General features: G+C 36.6%; 1 protein-coding gene across 1 annotated transcript in view; it reads left to right on the top strand.

Annotated features, from left to right (window-relative positions):
* Window positions 1-22,512, top strand: part of RP2 (RP2 activator of ARL3 GTPase) — a 41,069-nt gene extending 18,557 nt beyond the window's left edge. Inside the window, exons 3-5 of the mRNA XM_054566387.1 lie at window positions 8,854-8,968; window positions 18,898-18,983; window positions 22,038-22,512. Of these exons, the coding sequence (XP_054422362.1) occupies window positions 8,854-8,968; window positions 18,898-18,983; window positions 22,038-22,121 (285 nt within the window). The 3' untranslated portion in view covers window positions 22,122-22,512. The remainder of the gene's footprint in view (window positions 1-8,853; window positions 8,969-18,897; window positions 18,984-22,037) is intronic.
* Window positions 22,513-24,487: the final 1,975 nt, after the last annotated feature.

Here is a 24,487-nt window from a genome sequence, read left to right as displayed (position 1 = left end):
AGATCATATGGTATTTGTCTTTCTCTGACTGGCTTGTTTCACTTGGCATAACAATCTCCAGGTCCATCCATGCTGTCATAAAAGGTAAGATTTCCTTCTTTTTATGGCTGTGTAGTATTATTTTGTAAATGTACCACAGCTTTTTTATCCATTCATCTGTCGATGGGCACTTGGGCTGTTTCTAGATCTTGGCTGTTGTAAATAATGCTGCTGTGAACATAGGGGTGCATGTATTCCTTTGAACTGGTGTTTTGGTATTCTTAAGATATATTCCCAGAAGTGGGATCTCTGGGTCAAAAGGCGGTTCCATTTTTAATTTTTTGAGGAAACTCCAACTGTTTTCTACAGTGTAGACCACACCTTAACACTTAAACCTGACACTATTATGCTTCCTCAGTGTTAAAGGAAAGTTGCTAAATGCCTGGTGGAGGAGGAATGTGATAAAAAAAAAGTTCATGGAGTTAAGGCAGATACTATCATTCAGCCTAGAAGGAAAACCCCTGGGGCCTTTTGGCTAGTTGTCCTATGTAATTCTGAAATCACAAAATTAAGGTATGAAAAGAGAACAAAAAGAAGAAAATGTCAAGTACATCCAAAGAGGAAATCAAAACGTGCTGAAAACCAGTGACTTACATATTAAGAGCGAGACTGCATTTTTTTTTTTAACAAAATGAATCCTGAGGTCCTAGGAAAATATGTGTAGAAGCTAGTTAATTCTGAGAGGGAAAAATAAAACTTAAGTCTTTCTTATATTATATTGTTATATTATATATTGTGTATATTATATGTATATAACATATTATAATATGTTATAACAAATAGCTTAGAACAATCTTAGACCGGAACTGTGATTGCAAAATGTGGTTTTGTTAAACCCTAGGAGTATCACAGAATTTTGTTTCACTTATTCCTATAAATTAAACATATCCTAATAGTTTTTTGAGATAAGAAGTATAAAATTTGAGAGGGTAGAAAGTCCAGAAAAGCTGGGTAAAGCAAAAAGCACATTCCATAGGGAATCAAGAGAAATTATTGGGCCTTGGTTTTCTCACCTAAAAATAAGATTTCTTGCTTGCTCTTGCTTAGATCACAGATATACACAGGATAAATTAGAATAAAAGTAGTTTGAATTGTTTCAAAGTGTTACATAATTCAAGTTGGGTGGTTACCATTATTTTCAAGCCTTTAAAAAGTAGAAGAATTTTCATGAAAAAGAGCCTCTTCAAATATCTACAGTAAAATATCAAAATAAAGTTTCATAGTTCATTATTTGTTTTTAGATAACAGTATTTTGAATTAATCATCTTACTTTCATCAGTTTATGTGTCTGACTGTAAAGTGAGAGGTAAGGAGCAGTCTAGAAAATTAGAAACAGATGTCGGATTGTTTCTAACATTTTAAGTAACTTTGCAATCATCATCTGGCTATGATGTCCATGTAAGTTTCTGCTACTTTTTAATTTATGTTTCTTTTTTCTCTGTTAGCATTGAGGGCTGTGAAAAGGAATTTGAGTTTCAATCCAATTTGATGGAATAGTAAGGAATAATGTATTGATAGGATGAAATACTATCAACCATTAAAAATGACTTTATAGAGTAGAGTATCTGGAAAGTGTTCACAGGTAAGTAAACAGTTATGGTTAATCTTAGGAAATGAATTAAGAAAAGGGTATTCTTTTCTTTTTTGTAGTTTTATGGAGTTTACAATGAACATGTATTATTTCTGTAATGGGGGGAATTAAACTGGGAGTGTAGACAGAATCATACCTATATGGCAGTGGCATCTTTGAGTGTTAACATCGTGGTTGATAATTCTTTTTTATTTTTGTTTTTAAAATGTTCTGTATTGAGCATATGTTACTTTTATATTAAAAACACAGTAGACTTTGCTAAAAAATTGAGTGGTTGAATGACTTTATTTTTAAAAACTAATAATTATTGTAAAAATTAATATGCACTCCTTGTAGAAAACTATAGAAAGAAGAATAGAAATGAGTTTAAAAATCATACCATACTGTACTTTGAATAGTCTTTTTAGGAATAATTTTTAATTTAGTCTATAATCAGATTAATTGGGTTTTATTTTTTAAATTATATTTTATTATGCTATTACAGTTGGCCTGATTTTACCTCCTTTGCCCCCCTTCATCCAGCACCCCCCGCTTCCTCAGGCAATCGTTCATGCCTGTGGGTAATGCATATAAGTTCTTTGGCTACTCCATTTCCTATACTGTATTTTACATTCCCATGGATATTCTGTAACTACCTATTTGTACTTTTTTTTTACTTTATTTTTTTAATTTATAAATCATGTTTATTCTGTTACAGTGGTCTCAATTTTTCCCCCTTTAACCCCCTCAACCCATCCCACCTCAACCCCCCACTCCCACAATCAATTCCCACTCTGTTGTCCATGTCCATGGGTCATTCATACATGTTCCTTGTCTAGTCCCTTCCCCTTCTTTCCACCATTGTCCTCTTTCCCCCTCCCCTCTGGTCACTTTCAGTCGGCTCCATGTTTCCATGCCTGTAGTTTATTTTGTTGAAGAGAGTCCACTCATAGGTGAGATCATACGGTATTTGTCTTTCATCAACTGGCTTAATTGACTTAGCTTAATATTCTCCAGTTTCATCCATGTTGTCACAAAAGGTAGCAGTTCCATCTCTCTTTCTTTCTTTCCTAAATGCAGGTTGATTTTATTGATTTTTTTAAATTTCAAAGTTAATTATAAAAAATTTAAAACTCTTATACAGTCTCAGCACTTAAACCAACATGACACCAGCACAGAAATAATCAAGTAGATCAATGAAATATAATGAACATTCTAGAGACAAACATATATATCTGTCTAACAATATATGATTAAGTTGATATTTCAAATCAATGGGGAAAATAAGGCTTACTCAACAAATAACGTGCACAGACCACTATTACTTGAAATAAAACAAATATAGAGCCCTATTTCACACATTATACAAGAAATATTCAGGTGAGTTAAAAATCAATATGTAGAATCTAAGGAGTTTTCGAAGAAAATAGAACTAATATTTTTCATGACCTGAAGTAAAATATTCAAACCCAGAAGCTATAAAGTAAATATTGACAATACGACTATATTAAACATTTAACTATATAGTAATATACATATAAAAAAGGTAAAGGACAAGGAAAAGAAAAGTGTTTGCAACACATCTAAAACATGGTTAATAGGGTTTTTGGGGTTTTTTGTTTGTTCTTTGAAAAAAGTTCTACAAACCTTTAATCAATAAATGGACAAAGAATAACAGAAAGTCATTTAAAGCTTCTTTTTAAAAAAATAATAGAAATAGGAAAGAAATATACCAAAACAGGTTTAGTTTCAACAAATAATAAAGGAAAAATTAAAATAACATCATTATCACAGATTAATGAGTATTAAAAATATTGGTAATATCAAGTATTGGCAACTCTGAAATGAACTGGGTATTCATAGAAACTTTTTCTTCATGTTAAAGCAGTCCCTTCAGCATATCTTGCAGTGCTGGTTTGGTGGAGGTGTATTCTTTTAGCATTCTTTTGTCTGGGAAACTCCTTATTTCACCTTCCACTTTAATCTGGGTAGAGCAGTCTTGATTGCAGGCCTTTGCTTGGAATATTTCTTGCCATTCCCGTCTGGCTTGCAGTGTTTCTGCTGAGAAGTCAGATGCTAGCCGTATTGGGGCTCCCTTATATGTTACTACCTCTTTCTCCCTTGCTTGCTTTAGGATTCTCTGTTTGTCTTTGATACTTGCCATTTTAATGATGATGTGTCTTGGAGTGGGCCTCATTGGGTTCTTCTTGAATGGGACCCTCTGTGCTTCCTGGACTTGTGTGACTTTTTCTTTCCTCCAGTTAGGGAAGTTTTCCATTTGGCTTTATCAAACAGGTTCTCTATCCCTTCCTCATCCTCTTCTCCTTCTGGTATCTCTATTACACGGATATTATTACGTTTCACGTTGTCCTGCATTTCCCTCAATGCCTCTTCATTCTTTTTGAGTCTTTTTTTCATTTTCTTGCTATTTCTGGGACCTTTTTTCTACCTTGTCCTCCAGCTCGCCGATTTGGTCCTCAGCTTCATCTAGCCTACTTTGGATTCCTTCTGCTGTGTTCTTCAATTCAGAAATGGTATTCTTCATTTCCTCTTGTCTCTTATTGATAGTTTCTATGTCCTTTTTCACGCTGATAGAGTTTGCAGTAAGTTTCTCATAGTTTCCCTGTAGTTTTTGGTAGTTCTTTCTGAGCTCACTGAGCTCATTGAGCTTCCTTAGAAGTGTTGTTTTGAACTCAATATCTGATAGTTTACTTGCCTCTATTTCATTTAGTTCTCTTTCTGGGGATTCCTCCTTTCCATTCGAGTTGGGGGTATTGCTTTGTCTTCCCATTATTTGTGAGACTCTTCTCTTTTGTTTCTGCTTCTTAAATTGATCTGTCTTGATTTCCTGACTTTGTGGTGTGAACTTCTATGGTTGGAGACTGCTGTTTTTACTTTCTGGATATGGCTCTGATTATGTCAGATGTTGACCCTGTCTGACCTTAGGCAGTCTGTTTGAGACTTCCAGTGATCTACTGTCTGTGGCTGTCTCCTTCAGCTGTTAATCTATTCTCTCTGCACTCAGCAGGGCGCCTTAGACAGCTCAGGGCAGGACAGAGTCCCTCCTGGGGGCGGGGTTATTAGGTCCTCTCACGCTGCTGCATATGGGAGAGGAGTCCGCACTGGGATCCCACCAGCTACTCTCCATTCTCTCCGCAAAGCCTCCATCCCCAGTCTCTCCTCAAGTGTCGCTAGATGTCTCTGCACTCTCTTTAGCCAGGGATCTACTGTCTGTGGCTGCCACTCTGCACACAGCAGGCAGCTTAGCACAGGGCAGGGTGGAATCCCACTGGGCGGGGGCAGGGCTATTGGGTCCTTTGACGCTGGTGACACTCAGGGGGCGTGGTTTCTGCCTGAGCAAGATGGCTGCCACCACATGAAGGATGAGTTAGCACTGAGATCCCGCCGGCTACTCTCTCAAATCTCTCCCCAAAGTCTCCTTCCCCACTCTCTCCTCAGGCGTCTCTAGCATAGTCTGCCCCTGCCTTTGCCAGAGGCCAGGGTAAGTGGCTGCAAATAAAAATTTTGTGTTGGCCCTTTAAATGGTTGTTTGCATCTCCAGCTGCCTGTCTCTGGCATAGAGCAACCCTGCCGCTTTTCACAACTGGCTGTTTTCTTTGTACTTTTTGGGCTCTGGTGCTGTGGGCTAGAGATCCCAGCTTTTGGTTTAGACCCTGCTCTTCTCAGGGGGATCCAACTGGCCATTTCAATATCCTTCTGGTGCTGCCACCCATGGGCGCCCCGCCCGCCTTCTCAGGTCTGTACCTCACTCCTTACCAGTTAGATTGTGCTAAAGCCAATTCTTCTGTCTATGACGTTACAAGGCTCCTCTCTCGCTCTTGTTCAGTTGTTTGTTCCAGGTGATTTCTCCACAATTTAGTTGTAATTAGGTTGGTCCTGGGAGGAGGTCAGTGTGGCTTCCACTCATTCCTCCGCCATCTTGATTCCCCCATATTTGTACTTCTTAATCCCCGTACCTCTTCACCAATCCTCCCCCACCCCCTCCCATCTAAAAACCATCAAAACATTCTCCATAGCCATTATTCTGTCCCTGTTCTTCTTCTTTGCTTAGTTGGACTTCTAGATTCAGTTGTTGATAGATACAGTTTTGGGGTGCTTTTTTTGTTGTTGCCATTTTATTGTTCATAGTTTTGTCCTTTTTCTTAAATAAGTCCCTTTAACATTTCATATAATACTGGTTTGGTGATGATGAACTCCTTTATTTTTTTCTTCTCTGGGAAGCTCTTTATCTTCCCTTCAATTCAAAATGATAGCTTTGCTGGGTAGAGCAATCTTGGCTGAAGGACCCTGCTTTTCATGACTTTGAATATTTCTTGCCAACCCTGTCTAGTCTCCAAAGGTTCTTTTGAGAAATTAGCTGAGAGTCTTACGGAAACTCCCCTGTAGATAACGAACTTCTTTTCTCTTGCTGCTTTTAAGATTTACTCTTTATTTTTAACCTTTGGCATTTTAATTATGATGTGTCTTGGAGTGGACCTCTTTGCATTCATCTGTTTTGGGACTTTCTGAGCTTCCTGGACTTGCATGTCTATTTCCTTCACCAAATTAGGGAAGTTTATTTTCCACTATTTTTTCAGACAGATTTCTGATTTCTTGCTCTTTCTCTTCTTCTGGCAGCCCTATGATGGGAATGTTGAACTACCTGAAGTTGTCCCAGAAGCTGCTTATACTCTCCTCATTTTTTGGATTCTTTTTCTTCTTGTTCTCTGCTTCCTTATTTTCCACATCATTGATTTGATTCTCAGTTTCATCCACTCTACTGTTGTTTCCCTGTAAATTGCTCTTTATTTTGATTAGTGTATCCTTCATTTTTGACTGGATTTTTTTATGCTGCTGAGGTTCTCACTAAGTTCCTTGGGAATCCTTAAAGCTAGTGTTTTGAACTTTGCATCTGCTAGATTGCTTATTTCCATTTCATTTAGTTCTTTTTCTGGAGTTTTGATCTGTTCTTTCATTTGGGCCATATTTCTTTGTCTCCTCATTTTGGAAGCTTCCTCTTTTTTTGTTTCATTTTGTTTTTTTCCTGTGTATTAGGTAGAGCTGCTTTGAGTCTGTGTCTTGGTACTGTGACCTAAAGTAGTAGTTGTCCTGTAGGGTCCAGTGGCACAGTCTCCCCTCTCACCCAAGGTGGGTACTCAAGTTGTGCCCTTCCTGTGGGCTGAGTACGCCCTCCTCTTGTAGATGAGACTTGGTTGCTGTTGGCAGATCAATGACCGATGTGAGGGAGTTATGCAGTCCAGTCAGCTGCAGGGATTGGCTCTGACCACTGACCACCATTATCCGCCCTCCATGGAGCATCAGCTGTGTAGGGAAAAGGTGGTGGTTATCCGAGGAGGTTGTAGCTGTCCACTGGGAGCGCTGGCCCAGGGGTTTCCCAGTTGGTGCAGGCCAAAGTCAGGCCCCAACCTGTGTTTTGCCTGGGGCCACCCTGCCTGTGCTATAAAACAATCTGAGATGGCTGGTACTCGTGCTAGGCTGGAGATTCCCAGAGGAAGCCAAGCTGGGACCCTAAGCTGGCTGTTGCTAGTGCCGGGCCTGGAACTCACTGAAGCCAGCTGTTGCTTGTTTGATAGGATTTAGGAAGTTGTGCAGCAGGAACCAAGACCAGCGATTCATATAGAAGAGCAGCTTGGGTACGCCCATAGGCAGGCTGGGGCAGAGTCTCTAGGGATCTCCAAGGCAGGTCAAACAGTGTTAGCCAGGTTGATGGAGTCTCAGATATGGCACCAGTTTACCAGCTCTGTGGAAGGAGGGTTTAGCAAAGGGACAATGGCCTCTGCTAGCCTTGATGCCAGACACTTTAGTATCTCCCTGTATGCCACTCGTGCCTTTCAAGCTGTTACCCCAGTGCTGAAGCTCAGAGGGTGTGAGTCTGAGTAGGTGAGTCTGTGTGTAGGTTCTTTTTTTAAAAAATATTTTATTTATTTATTTTTAGAGAGGGGAAGGGAGGGAGAAAGAGAGGGAGAGAAACATCAATGTGTGGTTGATTCTCATGCAGCCCCTACTGGGGACCTGGCCTGCAATGCAGGCATGTGCCCTGACTGGGAATCGTACTGGCGACCCTTTGGTTTGCAGGTCAGCGCTCAGTCCACTGAACCACAACAGCCAGGGCTGTGTGTAGGTTCTTTAAGAGGAGCTGCTTGGGGTTCCAAGCAGTTTCTTCCGCCAACTCAATCCCCATCTGTTTTTGCAACCAGAAGTTATGGGACTTATCTTCCTGGCACTGGAACCCTGGGCTGAGGGTCCTGTTGTGGGTCTGGGACTCCTTTATCCTGAGATATCCCTCCCAAACTTTTATCTAGTACATATGGGTGTGGGACCAGCCCATTCTGCCTCTGGGCCCTTCCTACCAGTCTGGATGGATGTGGTTTATTTAATTCAGCTTGATTTCATAGTTTTCAGACTTCCACTGAACTCGATTTCTGACAGTTCTGAGAGATTCTTGTTCTATATTTTAGTTGTAATTTTGATGTGGCTGTGCAAAAAGGCGAGCCATGTCTACCTATGCTGCCATATTGACTGGAGGTCAATTAATTGGGTTTTAATCACAACTCTGTTACTTAATAGTTGTGTGCCTTTGGGCAGGTTTCTTAACCACTCAATGCCTTAGTTTTCTTATCTGTAAAATGAGGGTAATAATAGTACCTACCTCATGAGAGGGTTAAGTGTATTATTATACACCTAAAGTGCACAAAACTGCCTGGTGCAAAATCAGTACTCCATAAATGTAATCTATCATTATTGTACTATACTCTATAAATTTGTATCATGCTTTTAAAAATTAACATTGTTACATAAGCTTTCCCCCATTTTATGATTTGTTAGGTTTAGTGAACTATGGTATTTTATGTCAGTGTATCATAATTTACTTAACCATTTTCCTTTTATTAAACATTTTGTAGTATCACCAGACAAAGTTTCCATTGGTTAGTTCCAGTCAAAAAATTTTAATTGTATTTAAAATTTTGAGGGATCATTCACATTTGTTTGACCCCCAATCTTAGCAATAGGCATTGTAGTACTAGTTCTTAACCATAACAATACATTTGGAAGAAAGACTCTTGTGTTTGTGAAAACCTGTTACAGCAAACACTCTGAATTAGAGTTATAACTAAAACAAAAATCAGCAGGCTGTATCACATTTTATATAGAACAATACTAGAAAATATTGTTTTCATCTCAAAAGGTCATTTAAAATCTAAGTGAAATTTTATTTTCCACAGATGGTTCATGCAGGCTTTTTCCTGATTCAGACAAAGGAAGTGTCCATGAAAGCTGAGGATGCTCAAAGAGTTTTTCAGGAAAAAGCACCCGAATTCCTCCTTCTTCTGAACAAAGGTACCTTCTGGATGATTGGTATACTTTTGTGGTTATCCTCTTGACATGTTGATTTCATTTACTCTGGCCTTTAGCTTTTCTCTTGCATTGCCTTTTCTTTCTCATTTTTTAAAAGATATTATTTCTTTTTAGAGAGAGGGGAAGGGAGGGAGAAAGAGAGGGAGAGAAACATCAATGTGTGGTTGCCTCTTGTGTGAACACTACTGGGGACCTGGCCTGCAACCCAGGCATGTGCCCTGACTGGGAATCAAACTGGCGACCCTGTGGTATGCAGGCCAGCACTTAATCCACTGAGCCACACCAGCCAGGGCTCTTTCTCATTTGTTTTATGTTTTTTCCTACTACTATTCAGAAATGTCAAATTATCAATTTAAAAAACCTTACATAACTAGTTAATTAGAAATCAGACATTAAGTTTTTTTCCTATAGTTTTAGTACTTGAAAGTCACATTTATTATGTTTTATTGTTTTTATTTTACTATTGTTATATTATTGTACTATAGTGAATGACCATTTCATTCTCCCTGCCCAGAATTACAAAGCACTTTATAAGGATTCTTTCTGCCTTCAGTGCACTTTGATCATACTAGAAAAGTAAGAGATATAAATAAAATGGTGTACTATTTTATGTATTTAATATGATTGATTAACTTCTCATGCACAATTAGGGTTGTTTTTCCCAGCAGGCAAATGATACCAGTAAATTTCAGATACTGGAAATATGTCTGCAAACAGAGGAGCTAGACTTAGTGTGCCCTTCTGAAGGGTTACTGTCTGCCTATACGTATTGAAGGTCTGCTGATTCTAGAGGACAGAGTACTGTTTTTCTTTGAATGTGGGGACATTGTTTACTTAAGACTCATCAGGCTTTTCTTGATTGAGCTGAGCAAATGTACAGTAATACGTACTGCTGATTTGGTATACCCTGGAAAGAAGGCACATCTACATGTACATGTCCTTTATGTATAAGTAAGTTATAATAAACTACAAGAACTTGTATAAAAATGTTGGAGGATTGTTAGGATAATTTTTTAAAAGATTTCATTTATTTATTTTTAGAGAGGGGAAGGGAGGGAGAAAGAGAGGGAGAGAAACATCAATGTGTGGTTGCTTCCCGAGCGCCCCCCCGACTGGGGACCTGGCCCATAACCCAGGCATGTGCCCTGACTGGGAATCGAACTGATGACCCCTTGGTTCACAGTCCAGCACTCAGTCCACTGAGACGCACTAGCCAAGGCATTAGGATAATTTTAATAACTAATGCTGGGTGTGACTCAGCCCTTAAGTGTTAACACAGTATTTCATATACCTTTGTGGTTACTGTAGTAGTATCAAGAACTTGCTCCAAGCCAGAGCATGAATCTGTCCCAGGTTATATATAAAGAATTAAGACCTGGCTCCTTTTTGACATGGGGGCATTCTGATGGAACCTTGAAAATGAACCTTTAAACTCAGCAGCTTTCAGAAATTTAATCAAGTATTAAGTGTAATGGGCTGCCTAAAGTGTGGGTACTTGGGATGAAGTGAGCATATGAGTAGGCCTAAATTAATGATTTATATGCTCATGTAATGTTAGTAAACTGGTTTCATTGAATTGTCCAAACCCAAATATAATGTCTATGTTTAGTAACACAGCATTCCACATGGAAAAAGAACAGTGTTCTTTTCCTGCAAAAAGTAGAACTAAAACCAGTGGGCAGATGTTATAGGGATTTCAGCAAATAAACATCATATAAACAGCTTTTAAAACCAAAGGTGCCCATACATCCATAGTGATAATAAAAAAGAGGGGGAAAAGGAAATAAAGGAAAACTTCTGCTTTTTACAGAATACTGTGAGGTAATAAATGTAGAAGAAATGATAGATTTTGGAAATTACCATTTTCCAACTGCTGGTTTAATGATTAATTCAGACAAAGATTATCAGTGGATGCTGAAGCTATTGCGTAAAAGGTGATAAGAAATAGGATATTTATACATTTTATTTTATTTTATTTTATTTTTTAAAAGTCATTTATGGAGGGGAAGGGAGGGAGAAAGAAAGGGAGAGAAACATCAATGTGTGGTTTCCTCTCACGTGCACCCTACTGGGGACCTGGCCTGCAACGCAGGGATGTGCTCTGACTGGGAATTGATTGGGCGACCCTTTAGTTCTCAGGCCAGTGCTCAGTCCACTAAACCACACCAGCTGGGGCAGATATTTACACATTTTAATTGAAAGGGTAAGTATACCTTCACGGCAGAGATTTGGTGATCACATTAAGCCAGTGAACAAATAGCATCACTGATGGAAAGGCAGCCTGACATTGTATTTTTTTCTGATGTGAAGCAGTAAGAAATATAATACAATAACCATGAAGTATTCTCATCAAAAATATTTAACCTGAATCTTATTGAGCCAAGACTTAACTTCTAGTTTATAGGAAGGAAAGGAAATCTAGGGAAATGTTAAGTGACACCATGAGGAAACAATGAGACAAATCCAAAATAGAAGACAGTCTACAAGACAACTGGCTAGGACTCTTCAGACAATGTCCTGGAAGACAAGCAAAAATGGTGAAGGACTTCTGTATTAAAAGAAACATAACAACTAAATGCAAGGAATTAACTTTGATTGGCTCTTGTATTGGGGTGGGATGAGCTGTAAAGCTGCACAAGGCATTTTTGGGACAACTGGGGAAATTTGAAGATGATATGGAATTATTGTCAGTATCTGTAAGTATGATGATGGTATTGTGGTTATGTAGGAGATGCATGCTGAAGTGTCATGATGTCTGCTGTTTCCAAATGCTTCAGCAAAACAAAAACAAAGTCTATGTACGCACATGTGTAGCATGTGATAAAGCAAATCAATATATAACCTTGTTCTATGTGTGTCTTTTTAAAGACACCTTTTTAGTGTATATTATTGATTCATTAATATGAACCTAGAGCCAACAGCAATATAAATCCTGCCTGAATGAATCTTACCTAACATATTTTCTCTGTAAGGAACATATCACAGCCTTCCTAAGCTCAGGGGAACATTATAAAGCACTTAAGCACTTTATTTGTGGGCTTTTTTAAAAAGATTTTATTTATTTAGTTTTAGAGAGTGGGGAGGGAAAGAGAAAGAGAGGGAGAAAAACATCAGTGTGTGGGAAAAACATCGACTGGTTGCCTCTTGCAAGCCCCCAACTGAGGACCTGGCCTGCAACCCAGGAATGTGCCCTGATGGGGAATTGAACTGTCAACCTTTTGGTTCACAGGCCAATGCTCAGTCCACTGAGCCACACCAGCCAGGGCCATTTGTGAGCCTTTTTAAAGAGCAAAATCACCAAGAAAAGGTACAAAATGTGGAAAATGTGGCATTAAATATTAGACTATGAAAAGGACAATTGTTCACAGGATAAATGCCGAAACAAGAAGGCAGAGCATCACTTTGTTCATCTTCACCTTGGAACATGTATGTCAGGCAATTCAAAATTTTTGCTACTCTGTGTGTGTCCACAAATGACCATGAACAAAGTGCAAGTATTGATTTGGGGGTTATAAGTAAATTTTACCAAATAGGCAAATATACACAGAATCCACAAATAATGAGGATCAACTATGTAAGTATTTGATGTTAAAAATTTTTCCTTTAAACATTGCTTGAAACATCCTGCAAATTTTGATATGTTTTCATTTAATTCAGGGTTTGGCAAAAATATGGCCTACTGTCTGTTTTGTAAATGAAGTTTTCTTTTTACTTTATTTTTATTGTTGACACTATTACAAATATCCCCATTCCCTTCCTTTTTGCCCATCTTCACCCAGTGCCCCCTGTCCTCTGGCCATCACCACTGTGTTATGTCTGTGTGTTATGCATATATGTTCTTCGGCTAATCCCTTCACCTTCTTTCATCCAGTTCCCCCTCTCCCCTCCCCTCTGACAGCTGTCTGTTCGATGTGTCCATGTTTCTGTTTCTATTTTGTTTGTTCGTTTGCTTGGTTCATTAGAGTCTGCACATAAGTGATATGGTATTTGTCTTTCTCTGACTGGCTTATTTCACCTGGCATAATAATCGCCAGGTCCATCCATGCTGTCGCAAAAGCTAAGATTTTCTTCTTTTTATGGCTGTGTAGTATTCCATTGTGTAAATGTACCACAGCTTTTTTGATCCACTCATCTACTTGGGCTGTTTCCAGATCTTGGCTATTGTAAATAATACTGCTATGAACATAGGGGTGCATATATTCTTTTGAGTTGGTGTTTTGGTATTCTTAAGATATATTCCCAGAAGGGGATTGCTGGGTGAAAAGGCAGTTCCATTTTTAATTTTTTTGAGGAAACTCCATACTGTTTTCCACAGTGGCTGCACCACTCTACATTCCCACCAACAGTGCACTAGGGTTCCCTCTTCTCCACATCCTTGCCAGCACTTGTTGTTTGTTGATTTATTGATCGTAGTCATTCTAGCAGGTGTGAGGTTTTATTTGGTGCACAGCCACACTCATTATATCTAATTGTTTTGCTGATTTCCAATCCGGCCATATACATAAAAAGTAAGTTTTATGACCTCCTATGTAGTTCAGTGTATTTTTTAGTTTCCCCAGAGACTTTTTACTTGATCCATGGATTATTTAGAAGTATGTTGTTTAATTTCCAAACATTTGGAGATTGTCCAGATGTGTTTCTGTAATAGATTTGTAGATTAATGCTCTCATGGTCTGCAAACACATTGTATAGTTTCTATTTTCATTTAAAATTTGTTTTGTTTAAAATTTGACACAGAATGTACTGTATCTTGGTGAATATTCTATATGCATGTGAGAAGAAGAATGTATAATCTGCTTTTGTTTGGTAGAATGTTCTGTAAATGCCCACTAGGTCAATTTAGTTGATAGTGCTATTAAGGCCATCTATATCCTTATTGATTTTCTGCCTACTTGTTCTATGAATTAAAGAGAGAAGAGTGCCGAAGTCCCAAACTATAATAGTGTATTTGTCTATTTCTCTTTTCAGATCCTATCAGGTTTCGCTTTGTGAATTTTGAAACTATGTTGTTAGAGGCACACACATTTAGGATTGTTATGTCTTCTTGGAGAGTCCTGTATGATTATGTGATGTCCCTTTTTGTCTCTAATAATCTTCCTTGTTCTGAAATCTACTTTGTCTGATATATAGCTACTCCAGGTTTTGTTTGATTGTTACTGTTTCATCATATACCTTTATCCCTTTTCTTTTTTTATATATTTTTAAAAGATTTTATTTATTTTTAGAGAGAGGGGAAGGCAGGGAGAAAGAGAGGGAGAGAAGCATCAATGTGTGGTTGCCTCTTGCATGCCCCCAACTGGGGACCTGGCCCGCAACCCAGGCATGTGTCCTGACTGGGATCGAACCTGTGACTCTTTGGTTTGTGAGCCGGCACTCAATCCACTAAGCCACACCAGCCAGGGCTATCCCTTTTCTCTTAACTTATCAAAGTCTATATACCTAAAGTGAATTTTTTGTAGACAACATATAGATGGTTCTTGCTCTTCAATCCTATCTGAATGTCTTTTAACTGGTGTGTTTAGACTATTTACAATGAAAGGGATTGATATAGTTGGATCAACATCTCTCTTGCTAGCTGTTTTTTGTTCCATTTGTTCTGTGTTTCTTGTTACCTCTTTTTGTCTAACTGGCCACTTTTTATGATTCTGTTTTATCTCCTCTACTGAGTTACTGTTTATACCTCTTTTATTTAATGGTTGCCTTAGCTTTTACAGTATACACATTTAAATCACTTGAGTCTACCTTATAGTAATATTATACCACTTCACCTATAATATATAAGGTCCTAATAACGTATACTCAAGTCTTCCCTCCCATCCTTGTGTCATTATTATATATTTTACTGTTGTATATGCTGTAAATATTTAATACATTGTTAATGTTATTAAACTGTCAGTTATTTTTAGAACAATTAAAAATAATAAAAATATAGATAATATTTACTGGAGGCTGTAACTTTTATCATCCTGATTATTCTAAGTGGGAAGCAGAGAGACCATCTGGGAGGCTGTTGCTGTAATCTAATTGAGACATGATAGTGGCTTGTTCCAAAGTCATGGTAGATTACTCAGAAGAGTTTATTAGACAGGACATTCAGGAATCTTCAGTGTTTACATCAAAGTCTCACAATCTTTTATGATAGTTCAAATATTTAGATTCAAAGCTACTGCAAACTATTTAATAAGATGTTCACATTAAAACACTAAAAATATAACTAGTGATCCTTGTTGACTACATAGTTCAGTTTGAAATAATCACAGTAATTGTAATCATCATTATTAGATAGAGAAATAGGACTGCTTAAAAAGTGCATTATCACCATTGTAGTTTTTTAAATTTAGGATTATTCATACATGTTAATCAAAATTAATGCACTTGTCTACCTTTTTTTTTGTTGGTGTTTCTTCGTTGGCAAATTATTAAGTCATGTATTAGAAGTTCATAATACTCTATTCAAAAAATATCAACCAAGTTATATACCTGGGTGATTCTACCAAAATTGGATTTCTTAATTTTAGTTAATGTTGTTTTTGTAGAACACAAGAACTTTCAGTAATAAATGTCTGACTAAAAATATATATCTATCGTATAGCCTTTCACTGATCCTGAATAAAAGCATACCCTATTCTACCTTAATTCAAACTTTCCACTTACTGCAAAACTGGAAGCCCTACATTTATTATCAACTTTTTCTTTTTAGTTCGGTGTTTATTACGTTTAAAATGCTTTTTAAACTCTTTTGGAAATGTCCAAATGTATTATCTCTATTCAAAAGTACAGAGTACAACGACCCTATGTGTACCCATCCCCCAGTTTTATCAAGCTTTTGCCATACTTTAAAAATAATTATAATGTCTTGTCGTTTCCCCCCTAAATATTAGTGTGTTAAACCAAACAAAATAAAAAATGTTTTCCTAAGTAACCACAATATATTATCACATCTATCATGATTAACAATTCCTTAATCTCATCTAATACCCAGTCCATATTCAAATTTCCCTAATTGTCTAAAAACATTCTTTATCTATTTTTACAGTTAATTTGACCCAGATCTAAAATTGTCCTACTCATTGTACATCATTGAATTATATCTTATATCTCTCTTGACCATAAAAGTGTTCCCACTCCCCTTTTTGTTTCATGCCTTTGTCTTGTAAAAGAAACCTGGTCAGTTGTTCTGTAGTAGGCATGGGTTTGTTTGCTTTTTTCCTTTATTGAATTTTGGGGGGTGACATTGGTAACAAAATTATACAGGTTTCAGGTGCACAATTCCACAATGCATCATCTGTACATTTGTGTGTTCACCACTCCAAGTCAAGTCTTCCTCCATTACCATTTATCCCCCCTAAACCCTCCTCCACCTCCCCCTAATTCCCCGTACCCCTGGCAGTCACCACACTCTTGTCCATGTCCATGAGTATTTTTTTTTCTTTTTTTTTGTTTTTTGCTCAAATCTCTCCACCCCCCACCCTCTACAGGTCTTGTAGACTAGAAGTTAGATCAAAGCCCTGTTTACACTCATGTTTAGGATTTGTTTTGGCAAGAATATTTCATAAGTGGTACTATTCCTATATCATTACATGAAAGGGCACATAACGATTGATTATTGCACTTTTAGTGATACTAAGACTGAACATTAAATTCAGGTGGTGACAGTCTTCTAATTGAAATTTCCTGTTTGTCTGCCCTGTGAGATGCTAAAAATATTGATGATTGTTGCTTGATCTAAATATTTTATTAGGAGTTGCAAAATGATCATTTTCTAATCATATCACTACCTCTGTATTTATTAATGGGTCTTAACAGAATTTCTTGTATACCAGAACTGTTTGGTTAATTTGAAATATGCTTCATATCAGAAAAGCAGAATAAATAAAGGGAAAATAATTTTACATCAATTTTCAGAGTAATGATTTGGTGCCCTAGCAACCTACAGTGGTGCCAGTGAATTTTGTTTGTTTCTCTTTTCTAAATATCATGAGCTCATGGATTTTTATATATTCAGTATGTTTTAATAAATTTTAGTCATATTCCTTCTGATCTCACTGTGTCTCCTCTTTGGCCATTGGGAGCTCCTCCAAACTGGCTCCTGTGCCCTTTTGATACAACCCCATTGGCCTTTGATAGCCTCACTGCTTTTTGGCTCAGCAAGATATTCCAGGTTGTCTCACACATAGAATCATCTATTTTTTCTGAGAAAATGTTCCCCAGTTACCTTTTCTTTACTCAGAACCTGTCTTGTTGTACACACTGTGATGCTGAAAAACTCACTTTAATTCGTTCCCTATATCTAATTGTATAATTGACTGTTGATATATCCTTCTTTTTCTGTATTTGTTGCCTGTATTAAATCACAAGCCCTTAATTATTTTGGTGCCCAGTGTAGTGTGATCTTTTCTTTCATTCTTGTACCTTGCTATGTGGCACATGACTACATTCATCTTCGTATTTCATTACTTAGTACTTCATTCTCTGTTGCTCTGTATTTGTTTAATGGGTTTATGTCTTTTTTCCAAGAAATTTGTAATTTTATTGGGGTCAGGACTCTCCATTACTATAGGAGATACAAAGCAAAACTATTAAAAATGTAGTGATAGCTGAATAAATATTAATTGAATTGAAGGGCATATGGGGTTGGCCAAAAGGTTCGTTTAGATTTTTCCGTAAAATAAGAGACACATATTTCATTTTCACCAATAACTGTTGATTTGGATATTTTGCGTATGTCAGCTATCTCCTGCTATTGGCTTCTAGTGGGTAGAGGCCAAGGGTGCTGCTAAACATCTTTCAATGCATAAGATACTTCCACAGCAGTTATTTAGCCAAAATGTCAATAGTACAAAGAAACTTCGCAAACCCCTTTTGACACATTTTATCAGTCAGAGGACCGTCTCCATACACTGCACAAATCTTTTATTGCATTTCATTTGCATTTTTATTTTTCTTGAAATAATAAAGTATAATACTCCAAAAATGTTGCATATTTTCTTTCATCTTCAATATTAAAATGGCTGCACAGAAATTCACCAATTTCAATAAATTTTTTTAAATGCATGCTCACATGACAGCTGTCACAGTAAAATCTAACAAAATTATTTCGAATGAAGTTAAAGGCAACTAGGCACCAGTAGAGCCATCATATGGAAAAAATTAAATGAACTCTTTGGCCAACCCAATATTATGCCTGGCTAACTTATGGACATGTTTGCCCACAGTTTGACACTGGTTATGCCAGTGCTACATTTAAATCCAGAATTTAAAGTACAGATGTCTTAAAAGTATACAAATTAATGTGTGGGAAAGGAAGCATAAATTATTCAGAGAATGAAAAAAATAAACACTTGGTCATTGGATTTAGAATGTAGTTTTTAAGGCACACTCAAGAAAAAAATATTTCACATGGTCATTACTTTGGGTGGCTGGCCTCAATTCCTACTTGGCTTTGCTTCATTATTGGTGGCCCAGAACTTGGCTGGTAAGTAGGAAAGTTGGAAGCAAGGCTGGCTGCCTGGCAAAACCTCCTTATGTTGACCTGAATTGCTTTGATCTTTTTTTTTCTCCATTTTGTCAACTATTTTTTTGTACTGCTGAATGGGTGGGCTTTTTATGGTTTTTATAGATGAATGAAAACCAGAAAAGCCAGACTATTTACAACACTTAAAAATATGATAGTCCTATACTGTTAATAGCACTGAAGTTACTCATCGTGTGATGAGATTCTATGTTAATTTGTTTTATGATTAGAGTAGGAAGAAGTAGCTGAAGTGATGTGTCCCATCTATCTACTTCCTTCTTCCTTTTCTCTTACCTCCAAAGAAGATGCTAGAGATTCTTAAGGGAAGAATAAAAAGATTAATTTTAGAATAGATTCATATTCTTGATAAGACAATACTTCTTCGGTTTGCTTATAGGTCCTGTTATTGCGTTGGAGTTTAATGGAGGTGGTGTTGTAGAAGAATGTCAAATTGTTGTTAACAAGATATTCGGGGAGACCAAGGTACATGATTTCATTGACTATTTTTTTTAGGCCCTTCCTGAGCTGAGTTCGGCATGACTCAGCACTGCTGCTCTCCTGATCACTGGTCCATACCCCCCTTGAAGACCCGAGATACTCACCTGGCCCTGCGTTCTGGTCATGGGGCACCCTGCCTGGGCTGCTTGGAGTGGCTCTACTGCAAAGCAGGCCAACCTCTCCCCTACCCAACAACCCACTGGCAGCCTCCATTAAGGCACTTACATGAGGTCAAGTTCCTGTCCTCCCCCATAGTAACAGGGTTCTCCTTGAAGTCTGAGTCCTGGTTTGAGCCAGCTGCATCTCCCAAACCCCAGCCTGGACCTGGCACACTTTAAAAATGTACTTTGGTTGAAAACAGACATCCCATCCACAGATCCCCAGAATCCAGGGCTCCTCTTTGTAACCTAGAAGGAGCAGATGTCAGTCAAAGCAGGGACAGTTTCAGAGACTGCTTCAGAGCCATAATAAATTTCCAGCATCTCTGATTCCTTTCAAGTCAGTCTCCAGGAAATTCAGCCTCAAAGAGATCCCAGAGCTCACCTCTTCCAGGATCAGCTCCCAGAAAAACAGTGGATCCCTGAAATAGCCACAAGGCATTCCAAAGGTCTCAGATTCTTTCTCAAGGGCTCTCCAAGACCCCCTACCTCTGAAAACAACTCTTAGTAGACGTCCAGAAGCATGCCTCTCCCCCATTCCAAGGGGTGAACTCTAAAGGCTCTAGGTCCTTTTAATCTTGCAAATCTACTCAAGGGCCTAAAGACCTCCCCCAGGAAGTTTCCAGAAAAATAGGGACTTCCATTGTGAACATTAAGGCTACAGAAATGCCCCAACCTCTGAGCAAACCCCAGGGCTCTCTTTCAACCCATCTTCCAGAGACATCCCCAAGGTTCCAGAAATATCTCATTGTTCTCCAAACTTCCCAGTGGTCTGGGGACCCCTCATCTTCCAAAGCAAACCCCAGTAATCTAGGTACCTTTGCACCTTGGAAGAACCCCCAGGGCTCCAGAAAAGCCCATGCTCTCAGGGACAACCTCAGAATCCAGCCTACCCCGAGACATCTCCAGGACCCCAGGATCATCAACTTCCAGGGCTCCTAGTGTCCTCATTAATCTTCAACCTACTAGAGAGACCTCCAGAATCCCTTGGCTAACCAGAATCAGCCCTAGACCCTTGCATTCCCTGAAACCTCCCACTTCCTAAGTCTCCATTTCACAACAGCCTGGAGCTACAGGCTAGACTTCTCCACCTCCTCTGGGGGTGAGGTCTGCAATCAACTGTATTTCAGTCAAACCTTTTCATTTCCTTTTCCTTACTAGCAAATAGTACTTTTTAGCCCCACTGTTGCATGGAATTTTTTTTTAAAAAAATCATGATTTTTAGACCCTTTGGTAAATAATTGGGAGCTAGGCTTTGGTTTTTCTTGCCAAACTAAACTATTAATTGCTTAAAAACTTTCAAAATAAGAATGTACCTATTAAAAACATTCAATAATAAAGTTTCTAAAGTAAAAAGTCTCATCAAATGTGTCTTCAAGGCACTCCTTTTAAAAAAAAATAGAGAATGATAGATTGAAAAAATAGAGAATGACATATTGAATGATATACAGATGATTTGACTTAACAGTTTTTCTGCTTTAAGTGATAGGCATTCAGGAAGAACCATACTTCTGATATGCTGTACCTTACTCTCTCATAAACTGGGCAGCTACAGGGAGCTACAGCTCTCAATCAGCTCTGCCATCATGAGGGTAAACAACCACTCCTCTACAGTGTACTCATTATGTTAGGTGATTTTGCCCAACTGTACGCTAATATAGGTATTTTGAGCACAGTTAAGGTAGGCTAGACTAAGCTATGATGTTCAGTAGAGTAGGTGTATTAAATGCATTTTCAACTTATGATTTTTAATTTATGATGGGTTTATTTATAATCCCATTATAAATCAAGGAGCATCTGTATTTCTAAGATTATATACTTTAGACAGATGACCCCATTGCCTAGTGTTAATTTTTGTTTCAGTAATGCTTTCTCAAAAATTGAACTTGAGATTTATCTAAAAATCATTACGTGTAGGTATTTTCTAGGTATGTTGATGAGGTTGCTGTATTTAAGAATTTCAGGCTTAATATAACTTAAACATATAAGAGGATTAAATCAGTATATATATATAACTGATTATTTTTTTATAAATATATGAGAGGAAATTTTTGATATTATAGTCTGATTTGGCTTGTGGTTCCTTGAATTTACATAATTTAAAGTATTTTGTCTTTTATCTCATTTTATCATCACATACTACTAAGGGTGAGGCCAAATATAATCAGATTGAAAGAAAAGGAAACAGAGACAAAATGGTTATATGATCTGGTGTTTTTAGATCTCAATGAGTTAAGATTATCTAACCCAACTTTCTCATTTTACAGATGTAGAAACTGAGCCCAGAGAGGTTTATTAAATTTTCAGCATCATACAGCTAATTTATGATAAAGCTAGAATAGAACTCAGGTCTCCTCTATTTCCTAGCTGACACTTATAAAAGCTAATTTTGAAAGGTTCTATTGAGTACTGTTTTATTGTTGTTCAGAAAATAGTTCACTTTAAATTAGTAATATGTCTATAGAGCTTTAAAACAAGATTATGTCAAGTTTTGCTTCTCTGCCTATTGAGATTATTTCTAGAAAATAGAAGAAACTAAGAGTTCTTTAAATAAACCTCTTTATTCAGGAGCTTTCATAAAAACTGATTGTTGTATATTGAAAAACAGTGAAATTCCAAGTGTTATAAAATACAAGTGAAGTATTATGAAAACAAAGACCTTATATACATCATAAGTGCTTGTAAAGAAACTCAATTTACATTATAGCTCTTGAAACTATATTGCATGGATTCTACAGAAAATCTACATATTAAATATTATAAATTATGTATTTGAATTCCTTTTAAATAGCAAGCTTGTGACGTTGTTCTGTGGAGAACATGGGCTTTGGAATTTGGGGATTACTAGTATTTATTTTTGTTTCTTTTATGTTTAAAATAGACGTTTGTATCAGAAAACAGGGAGACAGCATCTAGAGATGTAGAAAGCTTCTACAACTTTGCTGATATACAGATGGGAATATGAAGTGCATCGTGGAACCAGGGATTTGGTATTAAGCCCTTTTCAATTTGTGTATTAGCAGTGACTTTTACTAAGGCTAAAATTGTTAAAGCTGATTCTTCAATAAATTGTTGGATACTGCATCATTTACTTAAGGTTAAAAAAAGAGTTCATTTTAAATTAAGTGTTTAATCATCTTAAAACTATTTAACCTACTTCCATAAGCTTACAGTTTTGATTCTCTGCATACAATACTGTTATTAGAAAACAGAAGTGGCTAACAGTTCATGATTTTCATCCTAATTAAACATTCTTTCAAATCTCTAATAATTTAAACTTTCTTCAGCATTCAATGATAATTGTTTAAGCATACATTCCATTGCTTACTTTCTTTTTTAATATAGAGGGATTTGTTACTAGCTGATCAATTAAAATGAACTTGTGTGCATTTTTTCACATACACATATCCAGTTAAAGAATTGCTTCCTATTTGCATAATATAGAAAATGACATTTTGTACAGAGACTTGACAATACTTTGTAAATTGAATTTTTAAATTAATAGGTATTTGATAACTGGTTTTGCAAATAACTCTATGAACTGATGTTGATATAGCTATTTAAAGACTGCTTTTTGAGTAGTATGATTATTTGAATAATTTCCACCCTGTTTAGTTTTTGAACACAACTGCTAAATGACTCTTCTGCTCCTGGTAAAAAAAGGTTTATGTAACACTAAAACTATAAAAGCCCAATCAACAGCAGTTTTCAAGGTGATTATTTAAGTTTTATCAGCTTTTGTGGGATATTAGGAGAATCAGAGCAAAACCTTGTGATATTCAGGCAAGAAGTACTTAGGCATGATAAGTTATGCAGATTAAAAAGCTAGATAAATTTGATTTTCATTAGATATGCCACTCATATGAAGTAATGTTCAAGCATGATAAAATTATTTTGGTTGCTTTAAAGCTTTATTTTCCAAATCAACCTACCATAATGATTTACCAGGAGGCGGGGAACCAGCTACTTGTTTAAAAGTCCAATTCTTGGACTCAATTCCCAGATGTACTAATTCAGTCTCCAAAGAAAACTCTGTTTTAAGGGGTTTGTTGTAATATGAAGTAATCAGTTCAGAAGATATTGAGAGGTTGATACTGTGTAAAGTGACTGAACCCATTTACATCTTATATACAGCTAATAGGAAATTAGCTTTTATAGATATATTTTTAAAAAGAACTTTAAATTTAATTCTATTTTGATAAAACTAAGACTGAAAATAGCCACTTGTAAAAATTCCTCTTATGATTGTTGTTACTAAAAATGTATTTTCATGTTTAAACTGTTTTTTGGATATTTTCATATTAACTTATAACTACTACATTGAATTGTGTGTTGATGTCCAGAAATAATACATTAAAAGTCTTTTCACTTTACATTAGTAATATTGACCACTTACCCTGTGCCTGGCCTTGTCCTAACCATTAATGTTGTATCATTTCAATCTTTTTAAGAGTATTTTATATATATCACATAACCAACCTTTCTTTTAAATCAAAGCAATTTCATAAGATGCAAATTAAAAATGGTAACAGGCTTAATATCATTTTGATCATAATTTACAAATGAGCTTTAGCAGTAGTGGTCAGAGGACATTAATTTTCCCATAGTTAAGCTAAAAAGCTAAACTAAATGTGTTCCTTCTAGTCATGATTACATACATTATTAAACCACGTTATTCACACTTAATCACAGTACTTTTTCTTTTCCAAAAACATAATACAATGGTATGCAAAGCTGTAAATTCAGTTCTTTATTTTATCTATATTTTGGCAAAAACTCAGGAATATAATATATAAGGGAGATGTTAATTTAAAATTTCCACTAAATTTAGTATCAACCAAAGCCTCAAATTTTATATTCTTCAGTTACATAAGAGCTATTACTCAAATCACATTTGTCTTTAAGGACAGTCACTTGGCTTCTGAATGTTTGGAAAGATTTTCAAAAATAAGTAGTGCTATGATTATTGTTTCTATAATTCTAAACTTTGATAGTAATTATAGTATACTACATTTCATTTCTGAATAGCTTTTGAATTCATGAAAAATTAGTAATTTTAAGTTACGCATGTGTAAGCATATTAGCTTATTTCTCTTGTGTTGATAGTACTGCTATATTTTAATACTGTTTTTGCTTCTGTATATTTATGTGTAGCTTTTGTATGTAATTTATCTAATGTTTATAAAATGTGATTTGTAATAAATGTTGTTAAAATGAAAATGGCTTAACACTGATTTTTGAAGAGCATTTCTATAACATACATTTTCTCATACATGCGCCAAAATTTGATCATGACACAAGTTTTTAATGCTAAAAGTGAAATAAAACATA

This window comes from Pteronotus mesoamericanus, unplaced genomic scaffold (genome assembly GCF_021234165.1).
Source record: "Pteronotus mesoamericanus isolate MK-2021 breed Mesoamerican mustached bat unplaced genomic scaffold, CSHL_Meso_final contig_173, whole genome shotgun sequence".
NCBI lineage: Eukaryota > Metazoa > Chordata > Mammalia > Chiroptera > Mormoopidae > Pteronotus > Pteronotus mesoamericanus.
Note: the sequence above shows the minus strand (reverse complement) of the source record. Positions and strands in the feature narration are given on the sequence as shown.